The 20,104-nt window shown below is 37.2% G+C and overlaps 1 protein-coding gene and 1 pseudogene across 3 annotated transcripts in view; one reads left to right on the forward strand and one right to left on the reverse strand.

Annotated features, from left to right (window-relative positions):
* DDX4 (DEAD-box helicase 4) overlaps positions 1-20,104 on the forward strand; it is a 109,869-nt gene that overhangs the window by 39,209 nt on the left and 50,556 nt on the right. For all 3 annotated transcript variants that reach the window (XM_058309098.1, XM_058309099.1, XM_058309100.1), the window contains exons 4-5: positions 11,744-11,821; positions 18,356-18,433. In XM_058309098.1, the coding sequence (XP_058165081.1) occupies positions 11,744-11,821; positions 18,356-18,433 (156 nt within the window). The remainder of the gene's footprint in view (positions 1-11,743; positions 11,822-18,355; positions 18,434-20,104) is intronic.
* Positions 140-6,777, reverse strand: LOC139439810 (protein FAM204A pseudogene; annotated as a pseudogene).

A 20,104-nucleotide genomic window follows, 5' to 3' on the forward strand; every position in this document is an offset into this window, starting at 1 on the left:
AGACTGAAAAGATTTGATAATCCACTCCCAAATTTATGCTTGTATTTTATCAATTTCCTGATGTTTAACAGAAGCAGGAAAGTCTTTTCAGTATATTGAGCCCATGGAGTCTAGAAATATCTTGAAGCACACTTGCAAATTACATATATCCGATATTGCTTTTGATTTCCCATTTCTTCTTTGCCCCTATGCAAGTTTCTTCTTTTTCTGAACAACCTGAGAATTTTCAGCAGCCTTTTTGGCTTTTACAAAGTTGTGGCAGGCAACAGCTTTGGCAGTTTTTACACCAAGGTCTGTGTAGCTGGCTGGTTGCTTGAGTTCCTTGGCTTTTTCAATAGTCCACTCTTTCACATCCTGGTCCATGCACTTTTCAAGACCTGACTTTTAAATTTTTTTCTTTTTCACAGGGGTGGGGGGCGGTGGATCACACCTATCATTGACTCCAAAATACTGAGTGAGCTACTTTTATTGGGTTTCATTTTGTGAGTGCTTGTGGTAATATGCTTCTTCTTTCTTCAGTTTATCTTTCCTGGAGCATTTTCTTTTTTTCCTCCTGAATCTTGAGGCCAGGTTTTTGAGTTCAGAATATTTATGTAATTCTTGAAATTTATTCCATATATTTAAAGAAATTCCAGAAGGATGCTTTGCATATGAATTTACGTTTGCCTCTTTCCAGTTTTTAGTCCATATGTAGGGGAATCTGAGATTTCTGACTTTCTAGTGGCCTGATCTTTATCTTCCTGTATGTTAAGTCCAAAGTTCTCTACTGTGGCTTTATCCTCAGAATTCGACTCAGCCTTGCTTTCATTTCAGCCAGGAGGTAGCAGCCCACTCCATACCTTTCCTTCGGGTAGGAACCGGCTGCCTGGCAGCCATCTTAAGACACCATCACCATCAGTCTCTAAATATGATTGCTTTGTTAAGTTCTTGTATTTCTTGTAGCGTCAAAGTAGATTATGCATTTCTAGTAATTTGTCCATTTTATCTAGGTTATCTAGTTTGTTGGCATACAGTTTGTCATAATATCCTCTTATCCTTTTTATTTCTGTGGGGTCAGTTGTAATCTTGCCCCTTCCATTTCTGATTTTTAAAAATTTGCATCTTCTCTGTTTCTTTGTTAGACTAGCTGGGGGTTCGTCAATTTTATTGATCTTCTTTAGGAACCAGCTTTTGGTTTTGTTTTTCTCTTTTTTTTGTTCTCAATTTCATTTTTTTCTGCTCTAATGTTTATTTCTTTCCTTCTGCTTGCTTTGGGAAGGGTTTGCTGTTCTTTTTCTAGTTTCTCCGGTTCAGTTAGATCCCTGATTTTTAGCTCTTCTCTTTTAATATAGGCGTTTAAGGGTATAAATTTCCCTCTTAGGACTTCCTTTGCTGTATCCCATAAATTTTGATAAGTTGTATTCTCGTTTTCTTTCACCTCAGTATATTACTGATTTCACTTGTACTTTCTTCTTTGAGTCGCTGATTATTTAAGCATGTGTTACTTAGCCTTCACACAGTTGCAGATTTTTTACCTCTTTCTATTATTGATTTACAGTTTCATTCTCTTATGATCTGAGGTGCTTTTTATAATTTCAATCTTTTTATATTTATTGAGAGTGGCATTGTGACCTAACATGTGGTCTATCCTGGAGGAAGATCCATGGGCACTTGAGAAGAATGTATATCCTGCTGAGTTTAGGTGCATTGTTCTATGTATGTCTCTTAGGTCTAGCTCGTTTATCATATATATTGTTCAAGATCTTGGTTTCCTTGTTGATCATCTTTCTAGTTCTAGCTAATGATGCAAGTGGTGTGTTGAAGTCTCCAACTGTTCTTTTAGAGATGTCTAGTTCTTCCTTCAGTTTTGCCAGATTTGGATGTATTTTGGGATACCCTGGTAAGGTGCATAGGTATTTATTACTATTATTTCTTCTTGGTGGATTGTCCCTTTTGGAGGCCTTGTGGAGGGAGCAGAGTAGCCAAGCCTGGAAAGAAACAAGCCCTGGGTGAGAGATGAGACCTATCCCAGCCTACAGCTGATATTGGAAGAAGCTGGGACCACAGATCCTTAAGAGGAAGAGGAAAGCTGAATTTTGGCAGACATATTGCTCCAATATGTGGCAGCAGACTTTGGTGAGGAAAGTAACTTACACTTTATGGCCTGATAAGTGTAAACTTCTACCCCAAATAAATATCCTTTGTAAAAGTGAACAGATTTTTGGTATTTTGCATCAGTACCCTTTGGCTGATTAATACAGAACTCAACTCCCTGAGTGCCTGCTCTATTTTTTTCCATTCCTTCAGCTCTCTGTTCTTTTCTGCCTTCAATTCCAGCTGTTCTGTCTTCAGTATCACTCATTCTTCTGCCGTTTTGAGTCTTCTTTTGAATGCCTCTCATGTGTTTTTGGTTGGACCTATTGTGTCTTTCATTCCCATGAGTTCTGTTATTTTTTATTCAGGGTTTCGAATTCTTCTTTGTGTTAGTTCAGTATCTTCTTGATGTCTTTTCTCTTTAGCTGTATTGTCTTTCAACTCAATTTGATTTTGAAAATGTGTGTGCCTCTTGTTGATTTAGTTGTCTCATATCCTGCGTCTCTTCTGGTTCTTTGATATATTCCTTTTCTTGGGCCATTTCTTCCATTTTCTTCATATGGTTTGTAATTTTTTTCTGATGTCTAAACATCTGATTAGATGGTGAGTTTGCTCAGATGTTTTAATTCTCTCTTTTGTAGGGTTTTAGTGGAAGGAGACTGTGTGTAACTGCTGTTCTTTTATTCTTGCTTCAACCTATTTTGAGTTCTTAGGATTTTCCCTGTTAGTTGCTCAAATCTGAGTCCTGGACCCAGTAATGGGTTGTAGACATCCTTCTTAGGGCCTTGGAGAAGATAAGCATGTGGGCCAGAAAAAGCCTCTCATTTACTTACAAAAAATTTTTAAAATTAATTTATTGAAGTATATCACTCAGACATAAATAAGTGTATAATAATAGTTGTGAACTTATTAAACAAATATATATAACAGCATATAGGACTCTCATAACTCGTCCTACAACCAGTACCTTGCATTGTTGTTAAACCTTTTAAGTAGTGATTAAAGAGCATTGTCAAAATATTTCTACTAACTAAAATATTTTCCCCCAACCAACCCTGTTATTGTTATCCTTATAGCATTTAAATATGAACATACATAAGCGATTAAGTGTATAATAAAAATTGTGAACTTACAAAGCAAACAGGCATAACATCATACAGGGGTCTCATACGTCAACCCTCCACCAACACCTTGCATTGTTGTGAGATGTTTGTTACAAATTTTGAAAGAAAATTGTCAAAATATCACTACTAATCTTAGTCCTTATCTTATATTTGGTGTGTTTTTCCCCCAACCCATCCTATTATTTTTTAAAATCTATTTTTTTATGATAGAAGTTGTCAACTTATAAAACAATCATGCACATGTGCAGAATTACCAAACAACACCCCTCCATCAACACACCACACTGTGGTGGAATATTTGCTACAGATAAAATAATATCATCTGATTGTTACCATGTCCAATAGTGTACATTTGGCTCACATTTTCCATATGCCTCATTATCAACACAGTACATCTTTTGCATAGATGCAGGAATATTTTATTATTACTTCTAACCACAGTCCATACGTTACTCCAGCTGTATTTTTCCCATGCTTCTCCACATTCCCAACACCCTGCAGTAGTGATGTACATTTGCTGTAGCTCACAAAGGACACTCTTGCATCTGTACCATCAACCACAGTTCTCATCCACCTCTTGGTTTACTGTGCTATTCAGTTCCTAGATTATTCTCTAGCATTCTGTCAGTTGACATTTATATACCTAGACTACCATTTTCAGTCACATCCCCATTTATAAAATAGCTGTTACTGTGTGTTACCGTCCACTCTGTGCATTTCCACACTCTTAACAGTAAAGCTAATTAAAACTTCTACATACATTAAACATCAGTAGTCCATCTTAGTCCTCCTCTTATTTCCTTTAAGAATCCACCTCCTACCACCAGGTCTTGAAGATATTTTCCTACAATTTCTTCTAGAAGTTTTGTGGTTCTTTTAATTTTGGGTTTTTGATCCTTTTTGAGTTAATTTTTGAATAAGGTGTGAGATAGGGGTCCTCTTTCTTTCCACTGTGGATATCTAATTCTTTCAGCACCATTTGTTGAATGGATTATTTGGCCTGAGCTGTGTGGGTTTAACTGGCTAGTCAAAAATCACTTGACCATAGATGTTAGGGTCTGTTTCTGAACCATAAATTTGGTTCCATTGGTTTATGTGTCTGTCTTTACGACAGTACCATGCTGTTTTTACTACTATAGCTAGGTAATATGATTTAAAGCCTGGAGATGAGGGTTTCCTTTTCCTTCTTATGATGTTTCTGGCTCTTCAGGACCTCTTACCTTTCCAGATATATTTGATGATCATGTTTTCAATTTTTTTTTTTAAATGCTGGTGGAATTTTTATTGGGATTGCATTGAATCTATTTATCAATTTGAGTAGAAGTGACATTTTAATGATATTTAGTCTTCCAATCCATGAGCATGGAATGTTTTTCCAGTTCTTTAGACCTTTTTTTGATTTCTTTTAACACTGAGTTGCTGTTTTCTGAATACAAGTGCTTTACATCGTTGGTTAAATTTATTCCTGACTGAGTTTTATCTGTCATATTTTATTTTCACCACTTTTTCAACACTTTTAGTTACTTTTATTGATATAATCTTCATTTCTAGACTCTCTTCCAGGCCTCTCTCTCTCCTGTCCTTTCTTTTCAGGCTCTAGCATACCCTTTAGTATTTCCTGAAGACCTGCCTCTTGCTTAGAAATTCCCTCAGTTTCTGTTTATTTGCGAATATTCTAATCTTACCCTCATTTTTGAAAGACAGTCTTGCTGGATATAAGATTCCTGGCTGGCAGTTTTTCTCTTTTAGTATTTTAAACATATCAGACCACTGCCTTCTTGCCTCCATGGTGTCTGGTGAGAAATCAGCACTTAATCTTATTGGATATCTCTTATACGTTATGCATTGCTTTTTTCTTGCTGCTCTCAGATTCTTTCTTAGTCTTTGGCATTTGGCATTCTGATGAGTATGTATCTCAGAGTAAGTCTATTTGGTTTTCTTCAAATGGGAGTACATTGTGCCTCTTGGACATGGATATCTATGTCCTTCAGTGGGGGTGGGAAATTTTCTACCATAATTTCTTCAGATATTCCTTCTGCCCCTTTTCCCTTCTCTTCTTCTTCTGGGACACCCATGACACTTACGTTTGTACACCTTTTGCTGTTATGTAGTTCCCAGAGACCTTGTTCAATTTTTTCCATTCTTCATCTCTTCTTTTGCATGTTCACTTTCAGTAGCCATTTCTTCAAGGTCACCAATCCTTTCTTCTGCCTCTTCAACTCCAGTGTTTTTTAAATTTCATTTATTGCACCTTTCATTCCCATAAGATCTGCCTTTTTTCTATGTATGCTTTCAAATTTTTCTTTTGCTCATCCAGTGTGTTCTTAATATCCTTAATCTCTTTAGCCATCTCATTGAATTTATTAGAACATCTGTGATTAGTTGTCTCAATTCCTTTATGTCATCTGGAAGCTTATCTAGTTCCTTTAACGGGGCCATAGCTTCCTGTTTCTTGGTGTGGATTGTACTTTTTTGTTAGTGTCTTAGCATCTGGATTACTAGAGTATTCTGGGTGCAGTTTTTCTCCTTAGTTTAGGGCTTCCTGCCCTTTCTCCCTTGCTGGTTGTGCAGTAGGAGCCAAGGATATAGTTGGTGTTGTAAGCCGTGGAGGCTCAAGATGCCCTCATTGTGCCAAGGACCAATGAAGCTTCTTCTAACTTTCTCCTTTCCCAGGAATAAGGACATAGTCACAGCAATGTGGAATAATCCAAGTCGTGCAGGCCTAGACTGTAGTTGCCCAGTTAGAATGATGAAGCTTCATGCCCCTGTCTCCCCCACCTGGGGCAGGGATGGAGCTGCAGGTCACGTGGGCAGCAGTTTATGCAGTGTGGGTCCAAGGTGACCGCAGTTGTTCTGGTAAACTTCCCATTTTCAGTCTTTGCCAGCAAAGTTACCTGCATTTACTTGGATAGGCTGGTGCAGGGCCCACCAGCTGCCTCCTTGCTAGAGGCAGGGCTGAGGGCCAATCTGGGTGAAAGAAACCAGTTCCTACCTTTACTGTGAGTTTTGGTCAGCCGGGCTTCCCCTCAGACTGGGGGTAGAGTCAAAATGGCAGCCACCATTCTCTTTCTGACTTGGGTAGATTCACACCCCAGCTGTTCCCAGGGTTATATCTTAGCCAGCTGAGTCTACCAATTAGTAACCAAAATCAATAGGCAACCGTCTCCTCTTCCTCTGTTTTTGGGAAATGGAGCTTCCAGTTTCAGCTACAGAAAAGCTCCTGGGGTGGCTCATGCTGCTGGAGTAGGATAATCATCGGCTTCTGCAGCTTTGCCAGTAGTAATTTCCTAGAGAGGCTGGTGCAGGTCCCTGTATCTTCCTCTCTGCTGGAGGTGGCACTGGGGCCTAGGCTAGAACTGCAATCTGATCTGTATGGAAAGAAGCTGGTTCTCTCCAGCACTGGGATTTTCAGTCCGCCCTGCTTGCCCTCATGCCAGGCATGGCTTTAAGACAGTGGCTCCCGTCCTCTTTCTGACTTTGACAAGCTCAAACTTTACCTATTCTCAGGATTATCCTTTAGCCCGCTGAATTTACTCATCAGTAGCTGAAATTGGTGCCCAACCGTCTCTTCCTCCCCCATTTTTGGGAAGTGGAGCTTTCAATTCCAGCTGAGGAACAGCTCCCGAGGCGGCTTATCCCTCCAGTGGAGGATGGACACCGGCCTCTGTGGCATGGAGCACTCTACTTATGAGGCTTCTGTGCAGATGGGCAATCTCCACCTTCCTTTCCTTTAAATATGTTGCAGGATGCTCTTCTGGCCTCCTGGAGCCCCCAAACAGGTGCTTCAGCTTGCTCCAGATAGCTCTGGGTGTTTACTAACTGCCCTGTAGCAGGAGCTGACTAGGGGCTCTTTACTCTGCCACTGTCTTGCTGGTCTCTTATTTACTTTTCATTTCCTCATGTGCACTTGTTTGGTTGCCTGCATTTGATGTTCTTTGGCAGCCCTCTTAGTTCATTGCCTGATTGGAGTATGCTGCACCCGGGACTGGTTCAGTGTGATAGAGCATCCTGTGTGGAGGCTAAGAATCTTATAATTCAAATGTTCTCAGAGGCAGTTCTCCAACCTTTGCTGGCAGACCTTCCCTTTTCCCTGGTGGGACGTAATTCCACTCCCCTCTGTATCCTCAGCAGCCAATCCTGTTCAGGAGAGAGGTAGATTGCGAGGGTTGGATCTCTTTAATCCCTTCTCAGGAAGGGCTCCTGAGACACAGCAGAACAGCCTTAGGCTGTGTTCTTCTTGCTTCCTGGGAAGGTGGAGTCTCCCACCTATGTCTGTAGCTATCATCCTCAAGGCTTGAGAATTCAAAAGTGTCTGTAGTGTGGGGAAGGTGCTGGCATTTGTAGCTGCAGCTTTTAACTTACAGTTTTGCCATAGCGACTCTTTTACTTTGCTTCTTTCTCCTCTGAGTGGTGTTCAGCCTTCCCCTGGTATCTTAAACTCTAGAAGATTTTTTTTCAGGTCATTTCAGTCTGTCCTCTAGCTATTTTTCTAGGTAGGAAGAGAGTTTCCTGTCTTTTTGTTTGCCAACTTCCCTGAAGTTTGCATTTGCATTTTAAATCTTTTAATAAGTAAATGATGGAGGTATAATAATAAATAAAAGAGTACCAGTATTTTAATTACCTATGTAGTTAACCTTTATTTATTTGTGCAACTTTGCTATCCTGTTAAATGTCCTTTTATTTTCATTCCAAAGTGGAGGTCATGGTAGTAGTGATGAACTCTCTCAACTTTTGTCTGAGAATGTCTTAATCTCTTCCTCAGTTTTGAAAGATTTATCTCCCTGGATATCAAATTCTTGGTTGGCAGTTAATTTCTTTCAGCATTTGAAATATGTCATTCTATTGCTTTCTTGCCTTCGTGGGTCTGATGAGACTGCAGCACATAGTCTTGTTGAGACTCCCTTGTACGTGATGCATTGCTGCTCTCTTGAAGCTTTCAGGATTCTCTTTGTTTTTGGCGTATGACAGTTTTATTTTAATTTGTGTGGGCATGGATCTTTTTTCTCTTTGTGGAATTGAACACCTTGGATATGTATATTCATGTCTTAAGTTTAGAAAGTTTTCCGCCATTATCTTTTTTTTTTAAAGATTTATTTTTTATTTCTTTCCCCTAACCGTCCCCCCTCCCCCCTAGTTGTCTGCTCTCTCTGTCCATTCGCTGTGTGTTCTTGTGTGTCTGCTTGTATTCTTGTCAGCGGCACTGGGAATCTGTGTCTCTTTTTGTTGTGTCATCTTGCTGCATCAGCTCTCCGTGTGTGCAGTGCCACTCATAGGCAGGCTGCGCTTTTTTTGCACGGGGCAGCTTTCCATACAGGGTGCGCTCTTTGCGCGTGGGCTGCTCCCCTCTGCAGGGCACACCCCTTTGTGCCACAGCACTCTTTGTGCACATCAGCACTGCACATGGGCCAGCTCACCACACAGGTCAGGAGGCCCTGGGTTTGAACCCTGGACCTCCCATGTGGTAGGTGGATGCTCTCAATCAGTTGAGCCAAATCTGCTTCCCTCCACTATTATCTTTGAATATTCTTTTTTTTTTTTTTCCCCTGGGTCTCCCATTGTGAGATTGTTTGTAGCTTTCTGGAGTCCCTCATATCTCTTAGTCTCTGTTTACTTTTCTTCATTCTGTTTCCTTTTGTTTTTCAGTGAATAATGTATATTTTCTTATCTTCAAGTTCATTGATTTTTTTTCTTTTGCCAGCTCCATTCTGCTCTTGAAATGTTCTGGGGAGTTTTTTATAGGAAATACTATGGTCATCAGCTCAAGTGTTTTTCTTTTGATCCTTTTTATTTTTTTATCCTTTTTAAAAATTAAGGTTAATCACAAAGAATGTTACATTAAAAAACATAAGAGGTTCCCATATAACCCACTCCCCACCCCCCCCGCCTCCATCATTTTTGTAAATTGTATTTTTTTGAAGATATATGCATCACAAAAAATGTTACATTAAAAATCTTTTGGTCCTTTTTATAATGTATATCTCTTTATCCTAAATCCTTATTTTGTTCATTTGTTGTTTTCCTCATATTCTTTAGTTCTTTGTCCTTAGTTCCTTTTGGTTATTTGAGCATATTTAAGACCATTTTAAAAAATTCTGTGTGATGTGTCCAAAGTGTCATTTTCATTCATGTATTTTTGTTTTGTGTGTTTTTCATTGAGGGTTTTTGATATTTTATACATTTCTTTTGGATGAGCCATCATTTTGTTTCTTTGTATACCTTTAAATCTTGTTATGTTGTAGTAGAGAAAAGTCGGGTTATCGCAGAATTGAAGGCCAGGATGCGAGAATCTGAGAAGGAAGATTTATTAACAGCTGGCCGGGCTCAGCAGACTTCTGTCCTGATAAAAACCAAGCCCCAAATAGGGTTTTTGGGTCCCTTTTATATAGAGGTTGTAGGAATGGGTAGTCAAATGGTGCTTTTATGCAAAAGGATTTTCTTTGTTAGTTTCTTAGAGTTTTAAGTGTTTGAGTATCAGATAGGTCTTGAATTAACACATATCCCCCTACATTCCAGGTAAGCTTGAATTAACACATACAGTCTACATCCTCCCTGAATATTCAAAGCCAATAGAGCCTATATCACTTAATTGGCTTCCCGGGAACTAGGCATGCTTGGGTATAAAATAAGTTTGAATTTATGCATAAGCCATAATTAGTTACTATATATTTTAATATTTTAATGTATTAATGCTGGAATTTAGTCTGTGAGATATCTGTTCCTTAAGTATGTATCCAGCTGGTAATATGAATGAGATTTTCTTTTAACTGTCAGGAGCTAACAAAAACAGACACCAAAAATTCCTTTCACAGTCTCTACACTTTTGTTCTGTGTTGGCTGGTGCTCTCCTTCAGAGCTTAGTCCTCTTCCGAATGAACATTAAGAACAATCCAAGGTGAAAATGCAGGGTCCTTTCCTGTCTCTTCTGAGCATGCCTCTTGGCCTGGTCATCCTTCGTGGCCTTAGGAATCACTTGTTTATAGGATCCAAATTCCCCATCTGTTCCCTATGAAGTAGTGTTTCTTCCAGGTCCAGGTAACTCTGTTGTATGTCTTAAAGCTGGTAATCCTTTGCCTAGACTGCCGTAATTTGATTGTTTGTTACACTGAGTTAGGTGCCTGCAAGCTGCTTCTGTGTGCAGGACAGGTTCTGGGGTAGCGAGCCAGAGATGAGTGTCCTGGTTCAGTTCTTCAGGCTACCATCAGATGGACTGGCATAGACATGCACGTACCCAAGTATTTGTGTAGGGGTACTCTCCTTCCTGTGATTTGGGACCAGGAACCCATACTGAGAGTACAGACTGACCCACAATGAGCCAGTGAGAGGACAGGATTGTGGTCAGCAAGGTACCATGACATCCTACCATTTTTTAGTTTTTTCTTGATTAACTGCTCTGCCCTGTTACTCTCAACCATTTCTTTACCTGTTTTCTGGAGCTTTGAGAAAGATGGTCTGCCACATTTGTATTTGTTGCTTAAAGCTTCTGAGAAATGATGTTGTCCTGGAGCAGCTTTACTTCACCATCTTGTTGCTTGGAAGCTTTCACTGCCTTTTTAAAGTTACCTTTTTCTTGAATCTGTGCTTACTTAGTTATTGCAACACTGTAACTGCTTTCCGAAGCTTTTTGAAACATGGCTCTATCAGTTTTTGGTAACTGTGCAAAGATTAGGTGGATTAACAATCCCCCAGAACACATCTCACTTTCGTTTGTCTGGAAGTCTGATAATTAACTTTTTTATCATTAATCCTAAATTTAAAAAAATTCCATTGTGTTTTTTTCTTTGAATTGTAGGTTCTTTAGAAGTGTTTTTTAAAATTACAAATGTAACAGTCTTTTAGGTTTTACTTTAATTTCTAATTTGATTGCATTGTGCTTAAAGAATATAATGTATCTGATTCTGATTTTGGAAATATGAATTTCTGTTGTGGCCTTTTTTATCAATATTCTACCTGTTAACGAAGAATGTAATTTTTAATGTTGAATGCTATGTATATTTCTGTGAAATAAAAGTATATGGTATTCTATTACAGGGATAACTATAACTATTTCTCTTTGATCAGTTTTTGATAGTATAAACAGGGCTTATAAAAACACCCTTTCATGTATTGGTGTTGCCATGTGAGTATATTTTAGAAAATTTTATGCTGCTGTACTTAGAAAACATGTTTTCATTTTAAGTTAGGATCAAGGTTGATCCACTTTGGGGTCTCAATAACTGTGTGGTTTGCACTTGTTTCCCAACCCTCTCGACTATTTTGGGTATTAAAACCTTAATAATTAAACACTTAAATTGTTTTCCAGTTAATCATGTGTTTTAGAAATGCTGACTCCTTTTAATTTCCAGTTTCTTTAATTATGAGTGCCATTGTCATTTTTTTGGTGAACCTTTTAATTCATCTCCACAACCCATATTTCTTCTGACTAATCTTTTTTCTTATTCTTCTTTCAAATTCCTCTTTTTCTGTGTGTGTAATACACATAGGAAAGGTTTAACTATTGCCTACAACAGACAATTGTTTTTATTGTTTCAAAATGTTATTTTCTTTAGAAATGGATGATGGGCCTTCTCGGAGAGATCATTTTATGAGAAGTGGATTTCCCTCTGGGAGAAATTTGGGAAACAGAGGTAAGTGTCTTTGTTTTTCTTTCCTTAATTTCATGGGCTGTTGAATAGTGGAATAAAACTTTTGACTTTATGGTTGTTTGGTGCAAGGCCAAGTTTGTTATAACTCACCATAATGTAGAAGTTTTGTTGGGATAATGAGTTCATCCCTTTTTTAAATGTCAATGAATATTCTTTTTGCTGTTTAACTTTTTGGTATAGTGGAAAATAGTTAAATTGATTAGATTAGATTGATTACATAGATTGACAAGAGTTAGTTGCCTCAGAAGGCTGCATTTTAAGGTGTTTATAACTATTTATTTCCAACAGTTGGCATGAAAAGAATGTTTGTAAAAGCTTCAGAGATTAGGATGAGAAGGATTCCTTTCTTGGGTTTTGTATTTCTCAAGAAAAGGCAGTATGGGAAGCTTTTCTGTTAAGTTTATTAGTATTAAGTTTAAGATTATATTCCCAAGCTTGGTTCTTTTCATTGCTAATTTTAGAACAACTGGCACTTGATTTGACAGATGACAGAACAAAATATCCTCCTACAACTCATTTTTTGTTTTGAGATTAAAACACTGAGATATTTTACACTATATTTTATAATGGTTAGTGAAATAGTATTAGAACTTCAAGTTATATTTACTTAAAAATATAGGCAGGGGTTCTGAACAAGGGGTCTGTGAGCTTGAATTGAAATTCAAAAAACATTCTTAGGGGAATATGTTGGTATGGGTGTGATTTATTTATTAAATAATACACAGTGTAGTGTGGACTTAGTAAGGAGTCTGTGGTTTTCACCTGACTGGCAAAGGGATCTGTGGAACAAAATCGGTTAAGCCTTAAGGGAACGCTGTACACTAGGGCTATTTTGTGCTTTTAAATATGTATAATATTTCTCTTTGAAATTTATTAGATGTGTTAGTCTTTGAAAAACTTCATTGACATTTCCACATGTTTTTTATCATTATTGGAAATTAAAGGATGTGTGGTGTTTGATTTGACATTTGGAAAATGTCCTGTTTAGATATCGTTAACAATAATTTGAATTTTATAGTATCTGTTCTTTTTACTAATAGAAAGATGTATTATTTGGACCATTTCATTTTGCTAAAAGGAAGTGTGGGTTTTATAGGCTCATTTTCTTTACTAGAAAATTGTAAAATTATGACAGTATTATTAAGATATATTTTTAAATCTCAATTTAGTATATGTTATGTGATGCTTTTATTTTGGTAGTATACATGTTTTATTTGATTTATTAAAAACTTTTTATTGATTCATATTCACAACTCAGAAGTTTCATTTTTAAACCCCTTCAAGTGTACAATTCAGTGGTAATAATGATATGTAAGTATAGTGCTACCCTCATCACCATCTGTTAACCCAACTTTTCCAGTACCTCAAACAGAAACGCCATGTAATACTTTCTGATGCATCTTTGTGAACATTGTTGATTAAAGCCTTTTGCAGTGAAAGAACTATTGTTGAGACAGATTTTACCACAAAGTATCACCATATGTTTTAGGTTGAAATTCATATTAATTTATTAACTTTTTGGTGAATATTAATACTTTAAAATGTTACCTTTATACGACATATAATTCCAGAAATTTATGGATGCTTGTGTATACTAACTTCTTTTATTTAAGCTATATCTAACATCAGTCTCCTTGATAGTTTTTCTTTGTGGAACTTGCATTGATAATAATGTCTTTTTAAAAATTGTTCTTATATAATATGCACATACACACATACATAACAAAACTTATTATTTAAACGCTTTCATTTATACATTTCAGTGTATTAATTACATTCATAATGTGCTATCATTACCATCATCCATTACCAAAACTTTTCCATCTGTCCAAACAGAAACTGTCTCCCCTCCTGTCATCTCTTCCTCTAGTAATCTTGAATCTACTTTCTGTCTCATGAATTTGCATATTCTAGGTGTTGCTTATAAGTATGTAGTGAAGTCATGCAATATTTTTCCCTTTATTTGTCTGGCTTATTTCATTCAACGTAATGTATTCAAGATTCATCCATATTGTGGCATATATCAGAACTTCATTCCTTTTAATGACTGAATGATATTCCGTTGTATGTATACACCACGTTTTGTTTATTAATCTGTTGATGAACAGTTGGGTTACTTCTGCCTTTTGGCAACTGTGAGTAATGCTGCTGTGAATATTATATACAATTATCTCTTAGTGTCTCTGCTTTCAGTTCTTCTGGATATACACCTAGATATGGAATTGCCAGGTCATATGGTAATTCTATCTTTATCTTAGGAATTGTCAAACTGCTTTTCATAGTGGCTGTATCATTTTACATTTGAAGTTGATTCTTATTGTTCAAAATACAGTATTGGTTAGCTTTTTATGTTCTGGGAGGTGTGGTTAATTAACTTAAGTTCTTGAATCATACACATCTTTAGTATCTGATTTAAAATACTGATATTTGCACATACGCAAATTTTCTGTGGTTTTGGGAGTTTCATAGATCTCCTTAACTTCCCTGTACTAGGATATTACAAAGATAAGTTATGAGGATCATGAGGGAATGATTTTATTTTTCCAAGGATAGTTTAAAATGGCAGTTTATGCTGATCTAACTGTCTGCTGCTCTTTCTGGCCATTCTTTTTCTTTAAGTAACCATGCTTCTTGCCATATGATATGCCCTTAATATTCTTAATCTAGTGGTAGAGAAAAAATACAGAAAGACATATTATTAAAAAGAGGCATAAGTAGTGTGCTGTGGAAATGTGGAGAAAAAATTAATGCTGAATGGAAAGTTGAAGAAAAATTTCATCTAAGTGATGGCCTTTGAACTGGGCTTTTAAAGAATGAAGGAATTTTGATAGAAAAATTAGGAATGCAGGGAATATAAGACTAAGGAACAGCATGTACAAAGTTACAGGAAGTATTAAAAGTTCACAGGACTTAACACATGCCCTGCAAAAGCCTCCTCTAAGCTTTAGTGAAAAAAAAAAGGACAAATACCACTTGCTTAGAACTCTGGAGGATGGTAGAGACTGGAGAAGCACTCCACAAATGCTATATCAAAGAAAAAGAAAAATACCAGTTAGGAAAATTCCATCCCAGACTGCCAGTAGTTCCCTTTCCCCTCCCTCTAACTTGGTCCTGTGCAGCTTGGAGGTCACACAGAAGCACCATGGCCTGGGTCCCTCCCATTGCAGACAGATGTTAGTGTGACTCACAGCAGAGTTAGAACTCCATACAGATCTAGGCAAAGAGACCTAAGTCCGCAGAGATTCAGGGTGGAATACAAGCCATTTAGTCCCCCCCAGGCAGGGGGAGGGCAAGTGACTGCAGTAGAATTCGTGGCAGTAACTGTTGTGCCCTCACTCAGTTCAGTTTCAGTAAGCTGGACTGCCTCTATTAGTTAGCCGAAGGGGTGCTGATGCAAAATACCAGAAATTGGTTGGCTTATATAAAGGGTATTTATTTGGGGTAGAAGCTTAGTTACCAGGCTATAAAACATAAGTTACTAGGTTGGTACAAAAGGAATTATGGTTTGAGACTGAATTTTAAATCATTATAACTAGGCTCAAACACATCTTCATTAATCAAAATAGAAACCATTGCAGTCAACACATTTTTGTTAATTCGGGATTCAGGGGATTCTTGGAAAGCATTTTCTGCATCCTCCTGGTTGTGGAAGTGTTTTCCCTGCAAAAAATAATTGAAGTGCTTGAAGAAGTCGTTGTCAGTTGGCGAGAGGTCTGGTGAATATGGCAGATGAGGCAAAACTTCGTAGCCCAATTCGTTCAACTTTTGTTGGGTGTCTGACGTGTGGTCAGGCAATGTCATGGAGAAGAACTGGGCCCTTTCTGTTGACTAATGCCAGCTGCAAGTGTTGCAGTTTTCAGTGCATCTCATTGATTTGCTAAGCATACTTCTCAGATGTAATGGTTTTGCTGGAGTTCAGAAAGCTGTGGATCAGACAGTGGACCAGACAGGCAGCAGACCACCAAACAGCGACCATGACCTTTTTCTGGTGCAAGTTTGGCTTTGGGAAGCTTTGGAGCTTCTAGTTGGTCCAATCACAATCTGATCGAGAAATGGCTCATTGTTGCATAGAATAAAAAGATACTTTAAAATGATGATTTTTAAAATTTGTGGTCAGCTTATGAGGTACCCACTTATCATGCTTTTTCACCTTTCCAATTTGCTTTAAATGCTGGACGACAGTAGAATGGTTGATGTTGAGTTCTTCGGTGACTTCTCATGTAATTTAAGAGGATAAACGTCAGTGATTGCTCTCAGTTGGTCATTGTCAACTTCCAGTGGCTGGCCACTGTGTTCCTCATGTTCAAGGCTCTTGTCTCCTTTGCAGAACTTCTTGAATCACCACTGCACTGTACGTTCATTAACAGTTCCTGGGACAAATGCATTGTTGAGAGTTTTGTCTGCTACTTTATGACCCATTTTGAGCTTAAGTAAGAAAATCACTCCAATTTGCTTTTTGTGTAACATCATTTCCATAATCTAAAATAAAATAAGCAACAAGTAATAAGTCATTAGCAAAAAACATAAAGTGAGAAGTGTATTTTAAAATGATGTAACATAACCATATTTATTTAAGAATGTATGCCAGTATCAAATGGCAAATTTCAACAATGCGAAACCGCAATTACTTTTGCACCAACCTAGTAGCAAACAAATCAGCTGGCTTTACCAGCGTGTCACTGGATATAACTTTTTTTTTAATCTTTCAAAATTAAAAGCACTTTAAATTAAATAATGTTTTAAAACCCTGTTGCTATAGAACTGGATTTATGCCTCCCTCAAAGAGTAATCATGACAAGCCTAGTTTTTATTGAATTGTAACATTTCATAGAATATCATACAATCCAAGGGTTAATGAAACATCTGTTGTACATGTGCATGATTAAGCATTGTAACCAAAATGGAATTTCCCTTCGTAACTCTTTAGGAACCAAATCACACCTTCAATTGAGTATTCAGGGATGATCAGTGTCCTCCCTATTCTCTTGTGAACCTATTAACAGCTTACAACTCCATTTAGCTGGTTTTTCTGCTCAGCATAGGTAGTCCAGTCTTAAGATTGGCAGCACTCTCCCTGGGTTCATGTCTGATCTTGTTACCACCTTCACACCCTGTAACACTCAGTCTAATGAAGTTCTGATACATGTGACAACATGGATAAACCTTGAGGACATTATGCTGATTGAAATAAGTCAGACTCAAAAGGACAAATATTATGTGATCTCATTATATGAACTAATTACTATAAGCAAACTCATAGAGTTAGAATATAGAATATAGCTTACCAGTGGATAGACTGGGGTTAGAGAATGGGAAGTTGATGCTTGATTTGTACAGAATTTGTATTTAAGTTGATTATAAAGGTTTGGAAATGGATAATGGTAGTGGTAGCACATTATTGTGGTTTTATCTGATTTTTGTGTGTGAATGTGATTTGTAGTGGAAGTTTTGAGTCTTGTATGTTAATACAATGGAAGTTAAAAGATAAAACATGGAACTTTAACACAGTGGAACCTATTGTGAATAATGAATGGGAGTTAATAGTACAACTATAAGAATGCTCTTTTGTGAATTATAAAAAATGTACAGCAGTAATAAAAGGTGTTAATAATAGGGTGACATATGGGAAAATATATCTACTATAAATTGTGGACTATATTTAGTACTATTTTAATATTCAGTTGTAACAAAGGTACCACACTAAATTGTCAGCAATTGGGGGATATATGGGAACACTGTTTTTTTACATGACTTTTCTATAAACCTACAAATTCTCTAATTAGAAAAGAAGAATAAAGCAAAAAAATTAAAGAATGTGGAGGAGGGAAAGTTACTGGGTGTGAATTGAAATGTTGGTTCTTCAGAGTTATGTTGTGAGAGATAAAACTAAGAATGTTAATGTGGGGAAATATGATAGTGAGTTGGGGAGGTGAAGGAAAGTGGTATTCATAGCTTTTTCCACCTTATGTAGTTCATTCATAATTTTTCTTTTAGGAGGTACCAGAGATTGAACCCGGGAGCTCGTACATGTGAAGCAGGCGCTCAGCCACTGAGCTATGTCCGTCCCTCAGTCCCTTCATAATTTTAATTCTAAAAGTGGGATGATTGAGAGAGATAAATACTAGAAAAGTCAAAGAAGATAATAGACCAGTTAAATAGGACAAGTATAAAATTTTTACCATCATTGACTGTCATACAACAGGCACAGATTATAAATAGTTTTATTGAGGTGATGGTTCAATATATAAAAACATCATGGTGAATAGAATTTCCAGATTAAGGTCATCAGTAAAATAGAATGTTATATTTCATTAATAGTAGATTATTCTGTTTTTACTGTGGTGTCATAAGAGTTTTTTGAAAGTGATGTTATTTCTTTATTAATTTTAAGTCTCTGTACCATTCTCTCCCTATCCTTAGAAATCCTTCTCCCCTAAAGAATCATTTAATTTTTAGTTTTTGATGATAATACTTAATTTTATATGTTGGAGTTTAACCCTATCTGAACTTTTTCAGATCCTGGCGAGACTAATAAAAGAGATAATCCATCCACAGTGGGTGGTTTTGGAATTGGAAAAGGTTTTGGAAACAGAGGTAATTACCTGTTTTTATGATCTCTTATAGTCAGCACTTGAGTGACCCCATGTTTTCCAGTCTTTTGGTTTCGTACTTACATGTAATGTACATAGAAAGTTTGTCTATTGCCTGTCCCAGGAATTTCTAAGGCTTCCAGGGGAATGCTTTCATTTTTCTAAGTCCTGGTTTAAAGCAGAAGTTTATGATGCTTTGGGTGTCTCTGCTGTTTCATCTGATTGGCTTGCCTGCTATTTATTTATTTTAAATATCCATGTTCCTTGCTTCATTATCACTTGTCATTGTGAACCCTAGTTCTTTATGCAAGCAAGAAATCCAAATTGTATCTCCACAGGGGAATTTGAGTCTTCATCTTTAGTTGAGTAAAGGATTAGGAGGTTTGAAATTATAGTTTTCCCTTAAAGACTTCAGAAATCATAGGTCTAAACTTAGGCAGAGTTTAAAATCAAGGCCAGTACTGTATAGGTGGATGATTTTCCCCAAGTATTTTTGAAAACTCAGCACTGACACCTTTTGGGTAGGGGAATATACAAGGTGGGTCAGTTATTATTGATGGCAGCAGACGGTAGTCCTTTTCTGAAGAAACTTGAAAGACTGAAAACACTTGAATGAAATAACTCTGAAACTTAGATTTTGTTTTAATACATACTTCCTTTAGGGATTATCTTTATGTATTTTGAAATGAGACTTCTTTTCTGCTCAGAGAAAAACTTGTCCAGTCATTTATCAAGGCTATAGGATACTTTTGCTTTTTATATACTGTGTATTAAATTTCCATGGAGGGGAAGTGGACTTGGCTCAATGGATAGGGCATCCGCCTACCACATGGGAGGTCCATGGTTCAAACCCTGGGCCTCCTTGACCCGTGTGGAGCTGGCCCATACGCAGTGCTGATGTGTGCAAGGAGTGCCGTGCCACGCAAGGATGTCCCCCGCATAGGGAAGCCCCACGCGCAAGGAGTGCGCCCCATAAGGAAAGCTGCCCAGCGTGAAAGAAAGTGCAGCCTGCCCAAGAATGGCGCCGCACACATGGAAAGCTGACATAACAAGATGACGCAACAACAACAAAAAGAAACACAGATTCCTGGTCCTGCTGATGAGGATAGAAGTGGTCTTAGAAGAACACACAGCGAATGGACAGAGAGCGCAGACACCTGGGGGTGGGGAGAAATTAAAAAATATATATATTTCCATGGAGTTTTATTGCTGGAAAGGACCTTAGATTTTGTTGAACCTGAAATACTAATTGATTTGATGTGTATACATTTTATGGATAAATTTAACATTTGTCAAACAGTAATTGACTAATTTTACTATTAAAAAAGCCAAAAATAATGTATTTCAGTAATTATAATTTAGATTAAATACTGATTGACAGGCATCCCATATTGACATTTAATTTAAAAGTATGTATTCCCTAGTATCTTTGCCTTGGAGATCCTTCTGTGAAGGCTCAACAGTTTTTCATCTTATGAAAGATTACTGATAGTTGCTTTTAAAATTTTATTTTAGAGACATATCTATATGTTCCAGAGGTACACACATCTAGATGTGAATTTTTAAACGAGAATTTTGAAAGCAGACCTTGAAATTTTTTTTTTTTTTAAATTTGGTAAAGGAGTTGTCAGGATTTCCTTGTTACTGAGAGAGGAAAAATTATTGTATATCAGGC

Source organism: Dasypus novemcinctus, chromosome 2, assembly GCF_030445035.2.
Source record: "Dasypus novemcinctus isolate mDasNov1 chromosome 2, mDasNov1.1.hap2, whole genome shotgun sequence".
Classification (NCBI taxonomy): Eukaryota; Metazoa; Chordata; class Mammalia; order Cingulata; family Dasypodidae; genus Dasypus; species Dasypus novemcinctus.